General features: G+C 50.6%; 1 protein-coding gene across 1 annotated transcript in view; it reads left to right on the plus strand.

The window, feature by feature from the left end:
* Positions 1-6275: 6275 nt before the first annotated feature.
* LOC143955163 (WD repeat-containing protein 97-like) overlaps positions 6276-22671 on the plus strand; it is a gene marked incomplete at its 3' end in the record, with an annotated part of 49384 nt that continues 32988 nt past the window's right edge. The window contains 3 exon segments of the mRNA XM_077465257.1: positions 6276-6697; positions 17426-18015; positions 22347-22468. Of these exon segments, the coding sequence (XP_077321383.1) occupies positions 17426-18015; positions 22347-22468 (712 nt within the window).

The raw sequence follows: 22671 nt of genomic DNA on the forward strand, positions 1-22671 counted from the left end.
AGGGGGTTAGGACCAGGACACCCTTAAGTAGTTGCATATTCAATTAGTAGACTCCGAGACTGCAATAGTAAGACAGCCAAGCAGGGAAAGGCCCCCAGCAAGGCACCACATCTACACATGCAGGAATGCTGTCTCCTATGGTAATAGTCTTTAACAGTTCCTAACGCAAACGTAACAGTCCTTTCAGCTCCACTACAACTGCCTCTTGTAGTTCTTCGACGCTGAGCTCCTGGTCTCCCACTAGACCCTCTCATTTACTAACTCCCTTCAGCTCCTCCCAAGGTTGCGGTGGTATCCCTCAAGCGTCGCCCCTGCTGGGTCCCTAGCTTGGCACTCCAGATACTTCTCAAGCTAAATCCCTGCTAACCGGCCAGGTCCCTGGCTTGACTCGCAAGGCTGCTCTGCAAGCGTCTCCTCCGTGGGTTGGGTCCCTGACTTGATCAGTTTCCTGATTCTCCACCGTGCCCTTTCAATGAGAATGTGATTCGGGGACTTGCTTTAGTTACTCTCTGTGGTCCCTGGTAAAGGTAGTTGGTCCCTTAGTTGTGACGGCTTCCACTCTACCACCGACCACGACAGGTTCTCTGGCCGGCAGAACTGTCACTTCTGACTGGACTGCAAGCCGCAATCCCAACCCTGCGCTGGTCTCTTACTTCTTGATAGGCCCAATCTATGGCAGCCCGGGGCATACGACACACGTCCACCCAGACAGCCAGAACACCGATCACCTGACTCCACCCACATATATAGGTGCTCCCAGCAGGCCAAGGGATTCAAGAAAACCCCTACCCATTGGCTGAGATACCCCATATACACATAACATGACCTTGGGGTGTCCTTCTCATATCTCGTACCACCAAGTACCTGACCACCTAGTGCATGGGTCTTCAAACTACGGCCCTCCAGTTGTTCGGGAACTACAATTCCCATCATGCCTAGTCATGTCTGTGAATGTCAGAGTTTTACAATGCCTCATGGGATGTGTAGTTTCGCAACAGCTGGAGGGCCGTAGTTTGAGGATCCCTGACCTAGTGGTAGAAGGGAAAAGTGCAACAAGGCCAAACTTAGGGAGAAATCAATAGATCTCTATTAATCAACCAGAATAACTACTCCTGGCAAGTAAATTTGTGAGGAGCTCCCTGACTAAACTCCAGGGTGCTACAGAGTTCTTTGCCATGAGGTGCCATGTTGAACTTCCAGTGACCAGTATGAGAGAGTGAGAGCGAAAACACCAAATTTAACACACCTGAGAACTTGTAACATTAACAAGTCACATGACACCGGGGAAGGAAAATGGCTAATTGAGCCCAGTTTGGAGATTTTCACTTAGGGGTGTACTGACTTTTGTTGCCAGCGGTTTAGACATTAATGGCTGTGTGTTGAGTTATTTTGAGGGGACAGCAAATGTACACTGTTATACAAGCTGTACACTCACTACTTTACATTGTACACTCACTACTTTACATTGTACACTCACTACTTTACATTGTACACTCACTACTTTACATTGTACACTCACTACTTTACATTGTACACTCACTACTTTACATTGTACACTCACTACTTTACATTGTACACTCACTACTTTACATTGTACACAAGTTGTGTTTGATAGACTTATAACGTAAAATCATCTCCACCTGAGGAATCAAAGTCATTAAGCTGTATCAGCATAAAGTTTATAGATTGGATCCTTGAATTCTGCTGCAGAGATGTCTGGGGGGAGACTGATGAGGGGGACCTTGTTGTCTTCTAGTTTTGTCTAAATGATTTCTATTCCGAGGTGGTCGGGACCCCCCTATACCGTCTAATGTCATTATGTGTATCTCCAGGAATCAGACTTGTATGATTGTTGTGACTTGACGGGAAACCAACTGACATTTCTCATTCCGTACTTCATACCTTCAACTATTCTACTGATAAAGATCTCTACCGAGACTTAAAAGAACTCAGGAAGTCATCAGTGTGGTTTATGTTTCTCCGATACGTTGTATGCTAATGAGGCTGGAGGCTGGAGGCGTGGCCTTCTACTGATTAAATAATTAGCTGCTATTGCTGTCTTCAGTAATCGTTTCCACTTCCTGACAACCATCTCCATCCTTCTCAGCAGGTCATCCTCATCCCAGTCATAGTACTTACTACCTCCATCCTCATCAATACTTACCCTAGTCATAGTACTTACCATCTCCATCCTCATCCCAGTCGTAGTACTTACCACCTCCATCCTCATCAATACTCACCCTAGTCATAGGACTCACCACCTCCATCCTCATCAATACTCACCCTAATCATAGGACTCACCACCTCCATCCTCATCAATACTCACCCTAGTCATAGGACTCACCACCTCCATCCTCATCAATACTCACCCTAGTCATGGGACTCACCACCTCCATCCTCCTCACCCTAGTCATAGGACTTACCATCTCCATCCTCATCACTACTCACCCTAGTCATAGGACTCACCACCTCCATCCTCATCAATACTCACCCTAGTCATAGGACTCACCACCTCCATCCTCATCAATACTCACCCTAGTCATGGGACTCACCACCTCCATCCTCATCAATACTCACCCTAGTCATGGGACTCACCACCTCCATCCTCCTCACCCTAGTCATAGTACTCACCACCTCCATCCTCATCACTACTCACCCTAGTCATCGGACTCACCACCTCCATCCTCATCAATACTCACCCTAGTCATCGGACTCACCACCTCCATCCTCCTCACCCTAGTCATGGGACTCACCACCTCCATCCTCATCATTACTCACCCTAGTCATGGGACTCACCACCTCCATCCTCACCCTAGTCATGGGACTCACCACCTCCATCCTCACCCTAGTCATGGGACTCACCACCTCCATCCTCACCCTAGTCATGGGACTCACCACCTCCATCCTCACCCTAGTCATGGGACTCACCACCTCCATCCTCATCAATACTCACCCTAGTCATCGGACTCACCACCTCCATCCTCCTCACCCTAGTCATGGGACTCACCACCTCCATCCTCATCATTACTCACCCTAGTCATGGGACTCACCACCTCCATCCTCACCCTAGTCATGGGACTCACCACCTCCATCCTCACCCTAGTCATGGGACTCACCACCTCCATCCTCACCCTAGTCATGGGACTCACCACCTCCATCCTCACCCTAGTCATGGGACTCACCACCTCCATCCTCACCCTAGTCATGGGACTCACCACCTCCATCCTCACCCTAGTCATGGGACTCACCACCTCCATCCTCATCAATACTCACCCTAGTCATGGGACTCACCACCTCCATCCTCCTCACCCTAGTCATAGGACTCACCACCTCCATCCTCATCAATACTCACCCTAGTCATAGTACTCACCACCTCCATCCTCATCACTACTCACCCTAGTCATCGGACTCACCACCTCCATCCTCATCAATACTCACCCTAGTCATCGGACTCACCACCTCCATCCTCCTCACCCTAGTCATGGGACTCACCACCTCCATCCTCATCATTACTCACCCTAGTCATGGGACTCACCACCTCCATCCTCCTCACCCTAGTCATGGGACTCACCACCTCCATCCTCACCCTAGTCATGGGACTCACCACCTCCATCCTCACCCTAGTCATGGGACTCACCACCTCCATCCTCACCCTAGTCATGGGACTCACCACCTCCATCCTCACCCTAGTCATGGGACTCGCCACCTCCATCCTCATCAATACTCACCCTAGTCATGGGACTCACCACCTCCATCCTCATCAATACTCACCCTAGTCATAGGACTCACCACTCCATCCTCATCAATACTCACCCTAGTCATGGGACTCACCACCTCCATCCTCATCAATACTCACCCTAGTCATAGTACTCACCACCTCCATCCTCATCAATACTCACCCTAGTCATAGGACTCACCACCTCCATCCTCATCAATACTCACCCTAGTCATGGGACTCACCACCTCCATCCTCCTCACCCTAGTCATGGGACTCACCACCTCCATCCTCACCCTAGTCATGGGACTCACCACCTCCATCCTCACCCTAGTCATGGGACTCACCACCTCCATCCTCACCCTAGTCATGGGACTCACCACCTCCATCCTCACCCTAGTCATGGGACTCACCACCTCCATCCTCACCCTAGTCATGGTACTCACCACCTCCATCCTCATCAATACTCACCCTAGTCATGGGACTCACCACCTCCATCCTCATCAATACTCACCCTAGTCATAGGACTCACCACCTCCATCCTCATCAATACTCACCCTAGTCATGGGACTCACCACCTCCATCCTCCTCACCCTAGTCATGGGACTCACCACCTCCATCCTCACCCTAGTCATGGGACTCACCACCTCCATCCTCACCCTAGTCATGGGACTCACCACCTCCATCCTCACCCTAGTCATGGGACTCACCACCTCCATCCTCATCAATACTCACCCTAGTCATGGGACTCACCACCTCCATCCTCCTCACCCTAGTCATAGGACTCACCACCTCCATCCTCATCAATACTCACCCTAGTCATAGTACTCACCACCTCCATCCTCATCACTACTCACCCTAGTCATCGGACTCACCACCTCCATCCTCATCAATACTCACCCTAGTCATCGGACTCACCACCTCCATCCTCCTCACCCTAGTCATGGGACTCACCACCTCCATCCTCATCATTACTCACCCTAGTCATGGGACTCACCACCTCCATCCTCCTCACCCTAGTCATGGGACTCACCACCTCCATCCTCACCCTAGTCATGGGACTCACCACCTCCATCCTCACCCTAGTCATGGGACTCACCACCTCCATCCTCACCCTAGTCATGGGACTCACCACCTCCATCCTCACCCTAGTCATGGGACTCGCCACCTCCATCCTCATCAATACTCACCCTAGTCATGGGACTCACCACCTCCATCCTCATCAATACTCACCCTAGTCATAGGACTCACCACCTCCATCCTCATCAATACTCACCCTAGTCATGGGACTCACCACCTCCATCCTCATCAATACTCACCCTAGTCATAGTACTCACCACCTCCATCCTCATCAATACTCACCCTAGTCATAGGACTCACCACCTCCATCCTCATCAATACTCACCCTAGTCATGGGACTCACCACCTCCATCCTCCTCACCCTAGTCATGGGACTCACCACCTCCATCCTCACCCTAGTCATGGGACTCACCACCTCCATCCTCACCCTAGTCATGGGACTCACCACCTCCATCCTCACCCTAGTCATGGGACTCACCACCTCCATCCTCACCCTAGTCATGGGACTCACCACCTCCATCCTCACCCTAGTCATGGTACTCACCACCTCCATCCTCATCAATACTCACCCTAGTCATGGGACTCACCACCTCCATCCTCATCAATACTCACCCTAGTCATAGGACTCACCACCTCCATCCTCATCAATACTCACCCTAGTCATGGGACTCACCACCTCCATCCTCCTCACCCTAGTCATGGGACTCACCACCTCCATCCTCACCCTAGTCATGGGACTCACCACCTCCATCCTCACCCTAGTCATGGGACTCACCACCTCCATCCTCACCCTAGTCATGGGACTCACCACCTCCATCCTCACCCTAGTCATGGGACTCACCACCTCCATCCTCACCCTAGTCATGGGACTCACCACCTCCATCCTCACCCTAGTCATGGGACTCACCACCTCCATCCTCATCAATACTCACCCTAGTCATAGGACTCACCGCCTCCATCCTCATCAGTACTCACCCTAGTCATAGTACTCACCACCTCCATCCTCATAAATACTCACCCTAGTCATAGTACTCACCACCTCCATCCTCATAAATACTCACCCTAGTCATAGTACTCACCACCTCCATCCTCACCCTAGTCATAGGACTCACCACCTCCATCCTCACACTAGCCATAGGACTAACCACCTACATCCTCATCAATACTCACCCTAGTCATAGTACTCACCACCTCCATCCTCACCCTAGTCATAGGACTCACCACCTCCATCCTCACCCTAGCCATAGGACTAACCACCTACATCCTCATCAATACTCACCCTAGTCATAGTACTTACCATCTCCATCCTCATCAATACTTACCCTAGTCATAGTACTCATCACCTCCATCAATACTAGCCCTAGTCATAGTACTCACCACCTCTATACACTCCCCCTAGTCATAGTACTCACCAACTCCATCCTCATCCTTACCTGTGGACAGGTAATCCAATATCCTCATCCCAGTCATAGTAATCACCACCTCCATCCTCATCCTTATTCACCCAAGTACTAATATAACTTACCTCCATCCTGTTAATCACACTAGTCATAGTACCTACCTCCTCCAACCTCATTATCTTTCATCCTAGTCAAGTACTCAACCCCTCCATCCCCATCCTCACTCACCCCAGAACTAATACTCCCCACCATATCTTCTCTTACCCTACTGCAAATACTCCCAAGCCCAGTCTTATAATACTTTGCACTGACCGCTCATCTACAGTTCTCCTATACTGGGCATATACTGGTCTGTTATCTCTTTTAGCGATAAATAATACTCTATGCTATACAAATATACTGTGATTTATCCAAATTCTCTGTTGCAGATGACAAATGCCGAAGTAAAGCCTGTCATTTGTGGAAAGATCTGCGGGAGGACTTCAGAAGAGTTGTTACCAGGGTAACCTCCAATAACTGATCTTGTAAACCATATGAATCCTGTAATTTGGGCAGCACAGTGGTGTAGTGGTTAGCACTCTCACCTAGCAGTAAGAAGGTTCGAATCCCAACCACGACACTACCTGCCTGGAGTTTGCATGTTCTCCCTGTGCCTGTGTGGGTTTCCTCCGGGTACTCCGGTTTCCTCCCACACTCCAAAGACATGCAGGGAGGTTAATTGGCTTCTGTCCAAAATTGACCCTAGTATATGAATGGGGACCTCGGATTGTGGCTCCTAGAGGGTAGGGACCATTGTGAGTGTGTAATGTACAGGGATAGGGACAATTGTAGACACTCACTCAGGTTGAACTGGATGGACTGGTGTCTTTATTTAACTATGAAACTATGAATTTAGATATAAGGCTACATGCCCACGGACGTTTTAAAAAACTAACTGCAAAGCTAGTACCGACGCTAGGAAAAAAGCAGTGTTAAAAACGCAAAAAAAATTGTGTTTTGCATTGGCGTCGATTTGCGTTTATCATGTTGATGAGGATGGTTGTCGGGGTCTGAAGGTGGGGACTTATCGTGATCTGGAAGCCCCCTTTAACAAGGGGCCCCCCCAGATCATGGACCCCCACCCTAGATGAATGAGTATGGGGTACCATACCCCTACCCATTCACCTAAATAAAAAAAAAAAAAAAATGTCAAAGATAAACACACTACACAGGTTTTTAAAGTATTTTATTAAAGCTGCTCTGGCTCTTCTCCCTCCTCTGACGACATGTTCTCTCCTCTCTGGTCCTTCTCCCCTCTCCGGCTCTTCTCCCTGGACGATGTCTTCTCTTTTTGCCGGTCCTTCTCCCCTCTCCGGCTCTTCTCCCTGGACGATGTCTTCTCTTTTTGCTGGTCCTTCTCCCCTCTCTGGCTCTTCTCCCTGGATGATGCCTTCTCCTTCTGCCGGTCCTTCTCCCCTCTCCGGCTCTTCTCCCTGGACGATGTCTTCTCTTTCTGCCGGTCCTTCTCCCCTCTCCGGCTCTTCTCCCTCCTCTGACGATATGTTCTCTCCTCTCCGGTCCTTCTCCCCTCTCCGGCTCTTCTCCCTGGACGATGTCTTCTCTTTCTGCCGGTCCTTCTCCCCTCTCCGGCTCTTCTCCCTGGACAATGTCTTCTCTTTCTGCCGGTCCTTCTCCCCTCTCTCCGGCTCTTCTCCCTGGACGATGTCTTCTCTTTCTGCCAGTCCTTCTCCCCTCTCCGGCTCTTCTCCCTCGACGATGCCTTCTCCTTCTGCTGGTCCTTCTCCCCTCTCCGGCTCTTCTCCCTGGACGATGCCTTCTCCTTCTGCCGGTCCTTCTTCCCTCTCCGGCTCTTCTCCCTGGACGATGCCTTCTCCTTCTGCCGGTCCTTCTTCCCTCTCCGGCTCTTCTCCCTGGACGATGTCTTCTCTTTCTGCCGGTCCTTCTCCCCTCTCCGGCTCTTCTCCCTGGACGATGTCTTTTCTCTTTCTGCCGGTCCTTCTCCCCTCTCCGGCTCTTCTCCCTGGACGATGCCTTCTCCTTCTGCCGGTCCTTCTCCCCTCTCCGGCTCTTCTCCCTGGACGATGTCTTCTCTTTTTGCTGGTCCTTCTCCCCTCTCTGGCTCTTCTCCCTGGATGAGGCCTTCTCCTTCTGCCGGTCCTTCTCCCCTCTCCGGCTCTTCTCCCTGGACGATGTCTTCTCTTTTTGCTGGTCCTTCTCCCCTCTCTGGCTCTTCTCCCTGGATGATGCCTTCTCCTTCTGCCGGTCCTTCTCCCCTCTCCGGCTCTTCTCCCTGGACGATGTCTTCTCTTTCTGCCGGTCCTTCTCCCCTCTCCGGCTCTTCTCCCTCCTCTGACGATATGTTCTCTCCTCTCCGGTCCTTCTCCCCTCTCTGGCTCTTCTCCCTCGACGATGTCTTCTCTTTCTATCGGTCCTTCTCCCCTCTCCGGCTCTTCTCCCTGGACGATGTCTTCTCTTTCTGCCGGTCCTTCTCCCCTCTCTCCGGCTCTTCTCCCTGGACGATGTCTTCTCTTTCTGCCAGTCCTTCTCCCCTCTCCGGCTCTTCTCCCTCGACGATGCCTTCTCCTTCTGCTGGTCCTTCTCCCCTCTCCGGCTCTTCTCCCTGGATGATGCCTTCTCCTTCTGCCGGTCCTTCTTCCCTCTCCGGCTCTTCTCCCTGGACGATGTCTTCTCCTTCTGCCGGTCCTTCTCCCCTCTCCGGCTCTTCTCCCTGGACGATGTCTTCTCTTTCTGCCGGTCCTTCTCCCCTCTCCGGCTCTTCTCCCTGGACGATGCCTTCTCCTTCTGCCGGTCCTTCTCCTCTCTCCGGCTCTTCTCCCTGGACGATGCCTTCTCCTTCTGCCGGTCCTTCTCCCCTCTCCGGCTCTTCTCCCTGGACGATGCCTTCTCCCCTCTCCGGGTCTTCTCCCTGGACGATGTCTTCTCCTTCTGCCGGTCCTTCTCCCCTCTCCGGCTCTTCTCCCTGGATGATGCCTTCTCCTTCTGCCGGTCCTTCTCCCCTCTCCGGCTCTTCTCCCTGGACGATGCCTTCTCCTTCTGCCGGTCCTTCTTCCCTCTCCGGCTCTTCTCCCTAGACGATGCCTTCTCCTTCTGCCGGTCCTTCTCCCCTCTCCGGCTCTTCTCCCTGGACGATGTCTTCTCTTTCTGCCAGTCCTTCTCCCCTCTCCGGCTCTTCTCCCTGGACGATGCCTTCTCCTTCTGCTGGTCCTTCTCCCCTCTCCGGCTCTTCTCCCTGGATGATGCCTTCTCCTTCTGCCGGTCCTTCTCCCCTCTCTGGCTCTTCTCCCTGGACGATGCCTTCTCCTTCTGCTGGTCCTTCTCCCCTCTCCGGCTCTTCTCCCTGGACGATGCCTTCTCCTTCTGCCGGTCCTTCTTCCCTCTCCGGCTCTTCTCCCTGGACGATGTCTTTTCTCTTTCTGCCGGTCCTTCTCCCCTCTCTGGCTCTTCTCCCTGGACGATGCCTTCTCCTTCTGCCGGTCCTTCTCCCCTCTCCGGCTCTTCTCCCTGGATGATTCCATCTCCTTCTGCCGGTCCTTCTTCCCTCTCCGGCTCTTCTCCCTCGACGATGCCTTCTCCTTCTGCCGGTCCTTCTCCCCTCTCCGGCTCTTCTCCCTGGACGATGCCTTCTCCTTCTCCCGGTCCTTCTCCCCTCTCCGGCTCTTCTCCCTGGACGATGCCTTCTCCTTCTGCCGGTCCTTCTCCCCTCTCCGGCTCTTCTCCCTGGACGATGTCTTCTCCTTCTGCCGGTCCTTCTCCCCTCTCCGGCTCTTCTCCCTGGACGATGCCTTCTCCCCTCTCCGGGTCTTCTCCCTGGACGATGTCTTCTCCCTGGACGATGTCTTCTCCTTCTGCCGGTCCTTCTTCCCTCTCCGGCTCTTCTCCCTGGACGATGCCTTCTCCCCTCTCCGGGTCTTCTCCCTGGACGATGTCTTCTCCCTGGACGATGTCTTCTCCTTCTGCCGGTCCTTCTTCCCTCTCCGGCTCTTCTCCCTGGACGATGCCTTCTTCCCTCTCCGGCTCTTCTCCCTCGACGATGCCTTCTCCTTCTGCCGGTCCTTCTCCCCTCTCCGGCTCTTCTCCCTGGACGATGCCTTCTCCTTCTGCCGGTCCTTCTCCCCTCTCCGGCTCTTCTCCCTGGACGATGCCTTCTCCTTCTGCCGGTCCTTCTCCCCTCTCCGGCTCTTCTCCCTGGACGATGCCTTCTCCTTCTGCCGGTCCTTCTCCCCTCTCCGGCTCTTCTCCCTGGACGATGTCTTCTCCTTCTGCCGGTCCTTCTCCCCTCTCCGGCTCTTCTCCCTGGACGATGTCTTCTCCTTCTGCCGGTCCTTCTCCCCTCTCCGGCTCTTCTCCCTGGACGATGCCTTCTCCTTCTGCCGGTCCTTCTCCCCTCTCCGGCTCTTCTCCCTGGACGATGCCTTCTCCCCTCTCCGGGTCTTCTCCCTGGACGATGTCTTCTCCCTGGACGATGTCTTCTCCTTCTGCCGGTCCTTCTCCCCTCTCCGGCTCTTCTCCCTGGATGATGCCTTCTCCTTCTGCCGGTTCTTCTCCCCTCTCCGGCTCTTCTCCCTGGACGATGCCTTCTCCTTCTGCCGGTCCTTCTTCCCTCTCTGGCTCTTCTCCCTGGACGATGTCTTCTCCTTCTGCCGGTCCTTCTCCCCTCTCCGGCTCTTCTCCCTGGACGATGTCTTCTCCTTCTGCCGGTCCTTCTTCCCTCTCCGGCTCTTCTCCCTGGACGATGCCTTCTTCCCTCTCCGGCTCTTCTCCCTCGATGATGCCTTCTCCTTCTGCCGGTCCTTCTCCCCTCTCCGGCTCTTCTCCCTGGACGATGCCTTCTCCTTCTGCCGGTCCTTCTCCCCTCTCCGGCTCTTCTCCCTGGACGATGCCTTCTCCTTCTGCCGGTCCTTCTCCCCTCTCCGGCTCTTCTCCCTGGACGATGCCTTCTCCTTCTGCCGGTCCTTCTCCCCTCTCCGGCTCTTCTCCCTGGACGATGTCTTCTCCTTCTGCCGGTCCTTCTCCCCTCTCCGGCTCTTCTCCCTGGACAATGTCTTCTCCTTCTGCCGGTCCTTCTCCCCTCTCTGGCTCTTCTCCCTGGTCGATGTCTTCTCCTTCTGCCGGTCCTTCTCCCCTCTCCGGCTCTTCTCCCTGGACGATGTCTTCTCTTTCTGCCGGTCCTTCTCCTCTCTCCGGCTCTTCTCCCTGGACGATGTCTTCTCTTTCTGCCGGTCCTTCTCCTCTCTCCGGCTCTTCTCCCTGGACGATGTCTTCTCTTTCTGCCGGTCCTTCTCCTCTCTCCGGCTCTTCTCCCTGGACGATGTCTTCTCTTTCTGCCGGTCCTTCTCCCCTCTCCGGCTCTTCTCCCTGGACGATGCCTTCTCCTTCTGCTGGTCCTTCTCCCCTCTCCGGCTCTTCTCCCTGGACGATGCCTTCTCCTTCTGCCGGTCCTTCTCCCCTCTCCGGCTCTTCTCCCTGGACGATGTCTTCTCTTTCTGCCGGTCCTTCTCCTCTCTCCGGCTCTTCTCCCTGGACGATGTCTTCTCTTTCTGCCGGTCCTTCTCCCCTCTCCGGCTCTTCTCCCTGGACGATGTCTTCTCCTTCTGCCGGTCCTTCTCCCCTCTCCGGCTCTTCTCCCTGGACGATGTCTTCTCCTTCTGCCGGTCCTTCTCCCCTCTCCGGCTCTTCTCCCTGGACGATGTCTTCTCCTTCTGCCGGTCCTTCTCCCCTCTCTGGCTCTTCTCCCTGAACGATGCCTTCTCCTTCTGCCGGTCCTTCTCCCCTCTCCGGCTCTTCTCCCTGGACGATGTCTTCTCCTTCTGCCGGTCCTTCTCCCCTCTCCGGCTCTTCTCCCTGGACGATGCCTTCTCCTTCTGCCGGTCCTTCTCCCCTCTCCGGCTCTTCTCCCTGGACGATGCCTTCTCCTTCTGCCGGTCCTTCTCCCCTCTCCGGCTCTTCTCCCTGGACAATGTCTTCTCTTTCTGCCGGTCCTTCTCCTCTCTCCGGCTCTTCTCCCTGGACGATGTCTTCTCTTTCTGCCGGTCCTTCTCCCCTCTCCGGCTCTTCTCCCTGGACGATGCCTTCTCCTTCTGCTGGTCCTTCTCCCCTCTCCGGCTCTTCTCCCTGGACGATGCCTTCTCCTTCTACTGGTCCTTCTCCCCTCTCCGGCTCTTCTCCCTGGACGATGTCTTCTTTCTGCCGGTCCTTCTCCCCTCTCCGGCTCTTTTCCCTGGATGATGTCTTCTCCTTCTGCCGGTCCTTCTCCCCTCTCCGGCTCTTCTCCCTGGACGATGCCTTCTCCTTCTGCCGGTCCTTCTCCCTGGACGATGCCTTCTCCTTCTACTGGTCCTTCTCCCCTCTCCGGCTCTTCTCCCTGGACGATGTCTTCTTTCTGCCGGTCCTTCTCCCCTCTCCGGCTCTTTTCCCTGGATGATGTCTTCTCCTTCTGCCGGTCCTTCTCCCTGGACGATGCCTTCTCCTTCTACTGGTCCTTCTCCCCTCTCCGGCTCTTCTCCCTGGACGATGCCTTCTCCTTCTGCCGGTCCTTCTCCCTGGACGATGCCTTCTCCTTCTACTGGTCCTTCTCCCCTCTCCGGCTCTTCTCCCTGGATGATGTCTTCTTTCTGCCGGTCCTTCTCCCCTCTCCGGCTCTTCTCCCTCTCTGTTTCGTCTTCCGATGTTGACCCAACACAATCTCCCAATGTAATGCAGGGTTCGCCATGTGCAATGATCTACTTGTGATGTCATCACCCTGGGCATGATGGTGTGATGACTTCACAAGGGGCGTGGCCTCTAACTTACATCATCGGGTGGCCCCGCCCCATGCCAATATAAGTCATTGCACATGGCGGACCCAGCGTTACATTGGGAGAAAGTGTAGAGTCAACAAGAAGAAGAACAGAGGGAGAAGACCCAGCAAAAGAGCCAAAGATAGCGCAGAGAGAAGAAGGACCCGAGACATCGCCAGAAGAGGGAGAAGAGCTGAAGCTGCTTTACTAAAATACTTTAAAAACCTGTGTAGTGGGTCTGTTTTTTTTTAGGTGAATGGGTAGGGGTACGTTGTACCCCATACTCATTCACCTAGGGTGGGGCGCTGTGATCTGGGGAGCCCCTTGTTAAAGTCCCCACCCGCAGACCCCGACAAGAACCGGGCAAGGGTTGTTGGGAAGAGGCACTTGTCCTCAACATGGAGACATGGTCCTTTGGGGTGGGGGGGGCTCAGGGGTCCCCTCTGCCCCAAAGCACAAAACCCCCCCATGTTGAGGGCATGTGGCCTGGTATGGTCCAGGAGAGGGGGGCACTCGCTTGTCCCCCCCCTTTCCTGACCTTCCGGGCTGGGTGCTCGGATAAGGGTCTGGTATGGATCTTGGGGGGAACCTCACGCAAAATTTTGATGGGGTTTGCCTTCAAGATTCTCAGCACACAAGTCAGATCATCTTGATCTGACTTCTGGTGAGACTTCTATTCAAATCAATGGGCTTCCATAGGGAACCATTGATTTTGAGAAATGCTGGATGAGGCATAACGCTGGATGTACAGCGTTAAGCCTCGTTTAACACATTTTACTGCCATTTTTACAGCTCTAGCGCTGGAGCCTCAGAACGCACTGGTCCTGCGTTTTTTTTTTGGGGGGGGGGGTTTGAGCTTAAAAATGCCCATGCCACTTACAGCTCAAAAATGCCATAGTGGGCATGAGACCATAGGCTAACATGGAGAGGCTCTTCAAAAAAAAAAAAATGCTCATAAAAGCGGCTGTAAAAACTTCTGTGGGCATGAGGCCAGATGATGAAAAGTTTGTTTAATATTTTCACGTTTCACACGTTTGGTAACAATTTTACCTCTCGCCCTGTAATACTTCATGAGCTGTTCGGTTACCTGTCCTCTAGAAGTAAGGTATGAGCTGTTCAGTCACCTGTCCTCTAGAAGTAAGGTATGAGCTGTTCAGTCACCTGTCCTCTAGAAGTAAGGTATGAGCTGTTCAGTCACCTGTCCTCTAGAAGTAAGGTATGAGCTGTTCAGTCACCTGTCCTCTAGAAGTAAGGTATGAGCTGTTCAGTCACCTGTCCTCTAGAAGTAAGGTATGAGCTGTTCAGTCACCTGTCCTCTAGGAGTAAGGTATGAGGTGTTCAGTCACCTGTCCTCTAGGAGTAAGGTATGAGCTGTTCAGTCATCTGTCCTCTAGAAGTAAGGTATGAGGTGTTCAGTCACCTGTCCTCTAGAAGTAAGGTATGAGGTGTTCAGTCACCTGTCCTCTAGAAGTAAGGTATGAGGTGTTCAGTCACCTGTCCTCTAGGAGTAAGGTATGAGCTGTTCAGTCACCTGTCCTCTAGGAGTAAGGTATGAGCTGTTCAGTCACCTGTCCTCTAGAAGTAAGGTATGAGCTGTTCAGTCACCTGTCCTCTAGGAGTAAGGTATGAGCTGTTCAGTCACCTGTCCTCTAGAAGTAAGGTATGAGCTGTTCAGTCACCTGTCCTCTAGAAGTAAGGTATGAGCTGTTCAGTCACCTGCCCTCTAGAAGTAAGGTATGAGGTGTTCAGTCATCTGTCCTCTAGGAGTAAGGTATGAGGTGTTCAGTCACCTGTCCTCTAGAAGTAAGGTATGAGGTGTTCAGTCACCTGTCCTCTAGAAGTAAGGTATGAGCTGTTCAGTCACCTGTCCTCTAGAAGTAAGGTATGAGCTGTTCAGTCACCTGTCCTCTAGAAGTAAGGTATGAGCTGTTCAGTCACCTGTCCTCTAGGAGTAAGGTATGAGCTGTTCAGTCTCCTGTCCTCTAGAAGTAAGGTATGAGGTGTTCAGTCACCTGTCCTCTAGAAGTAAGGTATGAGCTCTTCAGTCACCTGTCCTCTAGAAGTAAGGTATAAGGTGTTCAGTCATCTGTCCTCTAGGAGTAAGGTATGAGCTGTTCAGTCACCTGTCCTCTAGGAGTAAGGTATGAGCTGTTCAGTCACCTGTCCTCTAGGAGTAAGGTATGAGGTGTTCAGTCACCTGTCCTCTAGAAGTAAGGTATGAGCTGTTCAGTCACCTGTCCTCTAGAAGTAAGGTATGAGCTGTTCAGTCACCTGTCCTCTAGGAGTAAGGTATGAGGTGTTCAGTCACCTGTCCTCTAGAAGTAAAGTATGAGGTGTTCAGTCACCTGTCCTCTAGAAGTAAGGTATGAGCTGTTCAGTCACCTGTCCTCTAGGAGTAAGGTATGAGCTGTTCAGTCACCTGTCCTCTAGGAGTAAGGTATGAGGTGTTCAGTCACCTGTCCTCTAGAAGTAAGGTATGAGCTGTTCAGTCACCTGTCCTCTAGAAGTAAGGTATGAGCTGTTCAGTCACCTGTCCTCTAGGAGTAAGGTATGAGGTGTTCAGTCACCTGTCCTCTAGAAGTAAAGTATGAGGTGTTCAGTCACCTGTCCTCTAGAAGTAAGGTATGAGCTGTTCAGTCACCTGTCCTCTAGGAGTAAGGTATGAGCTGTTCAGTCTCCTGTCCTCTAGAAGTAAGGTATGAGGTGTTCAGTCACCTGTCCTCTAGAAGTAAGGTATGAGCTCTTCAGTCACCTGTCCTCTAGAAGTAAGGTATGAGCTGTTCAGTCACCTGTCCTCTAGAAGTAAGATATGTGGTGTTGGATGGTGCAGGCGCAGTGTATGGTTGAAGGGCGCAGTGTATGATTATATGGCGCTGTATATGGTTGGATGGCACAGTGTATGGTTGGAGGGCGCAGTGTATGATTATATGGCGCACTGTATGTTTGGATGGAGCAGGCACAGTGTATGATTGTATGGCGCAGTGTATGGTTGGATGGAGCAGGCGCAGTGTATGGTTGGAGGCGCAGTGTATGATTATATGGCGTAGTGTATGGTTGGAGAGCACAGGCACAGCGTATGATTATATGGCGCAGTGTATGGTTGGATGGTGCAGGCGCAGTGTATGGTTGTATGGCGCAGTGTATGATTATATGGCGCACTGTATGGTAGGAGGGCACAGGCGCAGTGTATGATTGGATGGCGCAGTGTATGGTTGGATGGTGCAGTGTATGGTTGGATGGTGCAGTGTATGGTTGTATGGCGCAGTGTGTGATTATATGGCGCAGTGTATGATTGTATGGCACAGTGTATGGTTGGATGGCGCAGTGTATGGTTGTATGGCGCAGTGTATGGTTGGATAGCGCAGTGTATGGTTGGATAGCGCAGTGTATGGTTGGATGGGGCAGGCGCAGTGTATGGTTGTATGGCGCAGTGTATGATTGTATGGCGCAGTGTATGGTAGGAGGGCACAGGCGCAGTGTATGATTGTATGGCGCAGTGTATGGTTGGATAGTGCAGTGTATGGTTGTATGACGCAGTGTATGATTATATGGCGCAGTGTATGATTGGATGGCGCAGTGTATGGTTGTATGACGCAGTGTATGGTTGTATGACGCAGTGTATGATTGTATGGCGCAGTGTATGGTTGGATGGTGCAGGTGCAGTGTATGGTTGTATGGCGCAGTGTATGATTATATGGCGCACTGTATGGTAGGAGGGCACAGGCGCAGTGTATGATTGTATGGCGCAGTGTATGGTTGGATGGTGCAGTGTATGGTTGGATGGTGCAGTGTATGGTTGTATGGTGCACTGTATGATTATATGGCGCAGTGTATGGTAGGAGGGCACAGGCGCAGTGTATGATTGTATGGCGCAGTGTATGGTTGGATAGCGCAGTGTATGATTGTATGGCGCAGTGTATGGTTGGATAGCGCAGTGTATGGTTGTATGACGCAGTGTATGGTTGGATGGCGCAGTGTATGGTTGGATGGCGCAGTGTATGGTTGTATGACGCAGTGTATGATTGTATGGCGCAGTGTATGGTTGGATAGCGCAGTGTATGGTTGGATGACGCAGTGTATGATTATATGGCGCAGTGTATGATTGTATGGCGCAGTGTATGGTTGGATGGCGCAGTGTATGGTTGGATAGCGCAGTGTATGGTTATATGGCACAGTGTATGATTGGATGGCGCAGTGTATGGTTGTATGGCGCAGTGTATGGTTGGATGGTACAGGCACAGTATATGATTGGATGGCAAAGCGTATGGTTGGATGGCGGAGTGTTTGGTTGGCTGGTACAGAACAGTGAAGAGCCTGATTGGGCTAAACACGCTCTGCCCCTGTAGAATGGAGGAACACTCTACAGGTGACAAGTGCGATAGTAAGAATTGAGTATATAATACAAACTCTCTATTTTTTCTTTTGGTCCATAGATGAGGAAGGAGGATGCGAAACCCTTGGTGCTCACACATGGTCTGCAGCCTGTACGTCATCTCGCCTTCCCTGCCAGACTGAAATGTGTGAGATATGTGGTGGGGCGGCATTGTCTGGTGTCCCTGGACTCTGATGGAAACGTCTGTGTGCACCATGAAGATGGCCGAGTCCAGAGCCAGAGACAGATGTCCTTGCCAATTTCTGCTCTGCTGTATGCAGCTGGTGTCCAGCTCTACGTGGCTTGGAACCAGCAGGGGCTTTTACTGCTAGACAAGACTTTCACCCTGGTGTCAGACATCCCTGTGAAGGAAGAGGTCCTCTGCTGTGTCTATGATCCAGGGAAGAACCTCTTGCTCACTGGAGGTGTTGGTGGGGTTTCCATCTGGAGGTTTAGTCACAGTGGACACAAATTGATCTGGGAGAAGTCGCTGAGTCAGTCAATGAAGAATCAGGACAAAGTTGAAGTTCTTGCTCTAGATAGAGAATCAGATAATCCACATACGTGTTTCGCTGCGTGTGGGACCAGCGTGTGGGAATTTAGTCTGATGGACGGAACTCTGGTGAGACGGAGGAAGAATCTACATTTCAGGTGCATAATATCGCCTACAGTATAGCATTGTCCTGTGTCCACCTCTGAGCTGTCTTGTAGTAAATCCATGAGTAGCAGGCCCAGGGTTTGTATATCTATAGGTACAGAAAACGCAGAACTGGACGCATCAATCTCTGTACCACAGGAGCTTACATTCTAATGACCACACAAGGCTGCTCTGCAAGTGTCACCTCCGCAGGTTGGGTCCCTGACTTGAAATTTTCTGATTGTCCACCGTGCCGTTCGGTGAGAATACTGCTCCGGTACTTGCTGCAGTTTCTCATGGTGGTCCCTGCTAATAAGGTGGATGGTCCCTTTTAAGCTTCCCCTCTACCTCCGACCATGACAGGTTCTCCGGCCGACAGAACCATCACTTTTGGTTGGACTGCGAACCGCAATCCCAACCCTGCGCTGCCTTCTTACTTCTGGATAGGCCCTCACACAGCCTGGTAGCCAGATGCTGCCATGATAGACCCAATCTCTGGCCTAGCAGCGTGGGGCATACGACACACGTCCACCCCGACAGCCGTCCAGGTGGCATAGGATCGCCTGACTCTACCAGAATATATAGGCGCTCCCAGCAGGCCAAGGGATTCAAGAAAACCCCTGCCCATTGGCTGAGATACCCCATATACCCATAACCTGACCTTGGGTTGTCCTTCTCATATCTAGTACCACCAAGTACCCGGCCAACTAGTGGTAGAAGAGAAAAGTGCAACAAGGCCAAACTTAGGGAGAAATCAATAGATCTCTATCAATCAACCAGGATAACTACTCCTGGCAAGTAAATTTGTGAGGAGCTCCCTGACTAAACTCCAGGGTGCTACACCCATAAGACAGGTTCCCATATCAGCATTACACAACTGTCACTATGGGTGCTTCATCCTCCTACTGCCTTTCTGACAACTGAATAAGAAGAGTGGGGGAAAAAGTACAAATCCACTGCTATTAGGACACACTGGGGTAGATTTACTAAAACTGGAGCACTCCAGAATCTGGTTTAGCTGTGTATGGGAGCCAATCAGATTCTAAAGGCGGGTACACACAGGGAGTCTTGTTTTGTTCAACCCAGAAGGCTGAACGAAAAAAACAACAACAGAGAGTTCACAGTACTAACTATTAGATGTTAGTGCACCTCTTTCACCCGCTAAGTTATTTTGTTCTGTCTGGAGGGCCGTCCACCCACCAGGACACACTGATCAGTGGTCATAGCCATTGGCTGCCAATGGATTTCCAGCATGTCCCTTTGATAAAAGCTTCTCCTTAGACTGGCATCTGTTAGGACAGCTGTACACACGGGCCGAATGTTGGCTGGTTTCTGTTGAACCAGCTGATACCGGCCAATATTTGGCCCATGTGATCCAGGCTTACCTTCAGCTTCTTCCAATAAGCTTTAGCAATAAAACCTGGAAGCTGATTGGTTTGTACGCACAGCTGCACCAGATTTTAAACTCTCCAGTTTTAGTAAATCTCCTGACAGAGATTAATTACCGCAGATGGACTGATCAAAGGATAATTACCAGCCTGGTATACTCTGAGAATCTCCATCTGTAGGATTGTTGGGTTGGGATAGGTTGGGTCACTTGTCCATGGATACCATGTATAATGGGTTTATTTTCCCAACAAAGGATAATTATCAGCCTGGTATACTCTGAGGATCTCCATCTGTAGGATTGTTGGGTTGGGATAGGTTGGATCACTTGTCTATGGATACCATGTGTAATGGGTTTATTTTCCTAACAAAGGATAATTATCAGCCTGGTATACTCTGAGGATCTCCATCTGTAGGATTGTTGGGTTGGGATAGGTTGGATCACTTGTCTATGGATACCATGTGTAATGGGTTTATTTTCCTAACAAAGGATAATTATCAGCCTGGTATACTCTGAGGATCTCCATCTGTAGGATTGTTGGGTTGGGTCACTAGTCTTTGGATGCCGTCTACTGTATAATGTGTTTATTTTCCTGACACAGATTCATTATCAGCCTGGTATACTGTACCCTTGTGTGAAAGGTGTGAAAGCTGCAGATGATGATCAGTAGTCTCCATTCTAGAACTTCCTGTCCTGTATAGACACACACAGGAAGTAGAGTGTTGGAAGATGGGAACCAATCTCATTCTACTTTATAGAGACCAAAGTAATGTCGCTTTCCCCATTTATAGCGAATTGATATATTCAGGATCCCATCTACATCACAAAATCAATCTATCAAACTGCAAGAAAATTGGAGTAAAAAAAAAAATATTCTCTTGGCCACACATTTTTACAATCTGATTGTACAATCTTACTATGTAAAGACCTATGGAAACCATCCATGCAGATGGACTGATCAAAGGATAATTATCAGCCTAGTATACTCTGAGGATCTCCATCTGTAGGATTGTTGGGTTGGGATAGGTTGGGTCACTTGTCCATGGATACCATGTATAATGGGATTATTTTCCTAACAAAGGATAATTACCAGCCTGGTATACTCTGAGAATCTCCATCTGTAGGATTGTTGGGTTGGGTCAAGTTGGGTTGCTAGTCTTTGGAACCCCTGTATTATGTGCTTTGTTTTCCTGACACAGGATAATTACCAGCCTGGTATACTCTGAAAATTCTCCATCTGTAAGATTGTTGGGTTGGGTTGCGTTGGGTCACTAGTCTTTGGTTGCCATCTATGTGTTTGTTTATTTTCCTGACACAGATTAATTATCAGCCTAGTATACTCTGAGAATCTCCATCTGTAGGATTGTTGGGTTGGGATAGGTTGGGTCACTTGTCTCTGGATACCATGTATAATGGGTTTATTTTCCTAACAAAGGATAATTATCAGCCTGGTATACTCTGAGAACCTCCATCTGTAGGATTGTTGGGTTGGGTCACTAGTCTTTGGATACCGTGTATAATGGGTTTTTTTTTCCTAACAAAGGATAATTATCAGCCTGGTATACTCTGAGAACCTCCATCTGTAGGATTGTTGGGTTGGGTCACTTGTCTCTGGATACCATGTATAATGGGTTTATTTTCCTAACAAAGGATAATTACCAGCCTGGTATACTCTGAGAACCTCCATCTGTAGGATTGTTGGGTTGGGTCACTAGTCTTTGGATGTTGTGTATAATGGGTTTATTCACCTGACACAGGATAATCATCAGCCTAGTATACTCTGAGGATCTCCATCTGTAGGATTGTTGGGTTGGGATAGGTTGGGTCACTTGTCTATGGATACCGTGTATAATGGGTTTATTTTCCTAACAAAGGATAATTATCAGCCTGGTATACTCTGAGAATCTCCATCTGTAGGATTGTTGGGTTGGGTTACTAGTGTTTGGATGTCATGTATAATGGGTTTATTTACCGGACACAGGAAAATTACCAGTCTGTATACTCTGAGAATCTCCATCTGTTGGATGGTTGGGTCAAGTTGGGTTGCTAGTCTTTGGATGCCGTGTATAATGTGCTTTGTTTTCCTGAAACAGATTCATTTCCAGGCTGGTATACTGTAAGCCCTTGTACACACGGTCGGACATTCTGACGGAAAATGTCCGATCAGACCGTGTTGTCGGATAATCCAACCGTGTGTGGGCTCCATCGGACTGTTTCCGTCTGAATATCTGACGGACCACGTTTTCCAGCTTGGCTACAAAACTTTCCGACAACATGATCCGATCGGACCTTGTCCAATCATGTGTAGAGAATTCCGATCGGACAAAGTGCCACGCATGCTCAGATCAAATTCCTACACCAAAGCTATTGGCTACTAGCCTGAACGTAGTCCCGTCGTAACGAAATAACGTCATCACGTTCTGAACGATCGGATTTTCCGACAACTTTGTCCGACCGTGTGTATGCAACAGTTTCGGACAAAATCCGACGGATTTGGTTGTCGGAATGTCCAACCGTGTGTACAAGGGCTAAGAATCTCCATCTGTAGGATTGTTGGGTTGAGTCACTAGTCTTTGGATGCTGTGTATAATGGGTTTTGTTTTCCTGACAGATTAATTTCCAGCCTGGTATACTCTGAGAATCTCCATCTGTAGGATTGTTGGGTTGGAGGGGTTGGGTCACTAGTCTTCGGATGCCGTGTATAACAGGTTTTGTTTTCCTGACAGATTAATATCCAGCCTGGTATACTCTGAGAATCTCCATCTGTAGGATTGTTGGGTTGGAGGGGGTTGGGTCACTAGTCTTTGGATGCCGTGTATAACAGGTTTTGTTTTCCTGACAGATTAATATCCAGCCTGGTATACTCTGAGAATCTCCATCTGTAGGATTGTTGGGTTGGAGGTGGTTGGGTCACTAGTCTTTGGATGCCGTGTATAACAGGTTTTGTTTTCCTGACAGATTAATATCCAGCCTGGTATACTCTGAGAATCTCCATCTGCTGATTTCAGGATCCAGAGACTGCACTGTCAAAGTGTGGGGTGGTGAAGGGCAGCTCATAGCTGTATTTGTTGGACATACAGGTAATGAACAGATCTGACAGATCACAGTATTTGGTGCTTGACCCCAGAAATAGGGAGTAGTACACTGACCCTTTAGACCAGCTTTGTTCAGCATCTATACAATAAATGTATTTTCAGTAATAATCATGAAGTGATATGACTAATATGGTTAGAAATACAATTGAAATAGCAGTGCCCCCCTCACCTAGATGACCATTGGAGCT

This window comes from Lithobates pipiens, unplaced genomic scaffold (genome assembly GCF_037356315.1).
Source record: "Lithobates pipiens isolate NorthernLeopardFrog02 unplaced genomic scaffold, aLitPip1_a1.2 Scaffold_343, whole genome shotgun sequence".
Lineage (NCBI taxonomy): Eukaryota > Metazoa > Chordata > Amphibia > Anura > Ranidae > Lithobates > Lithobates pipiens.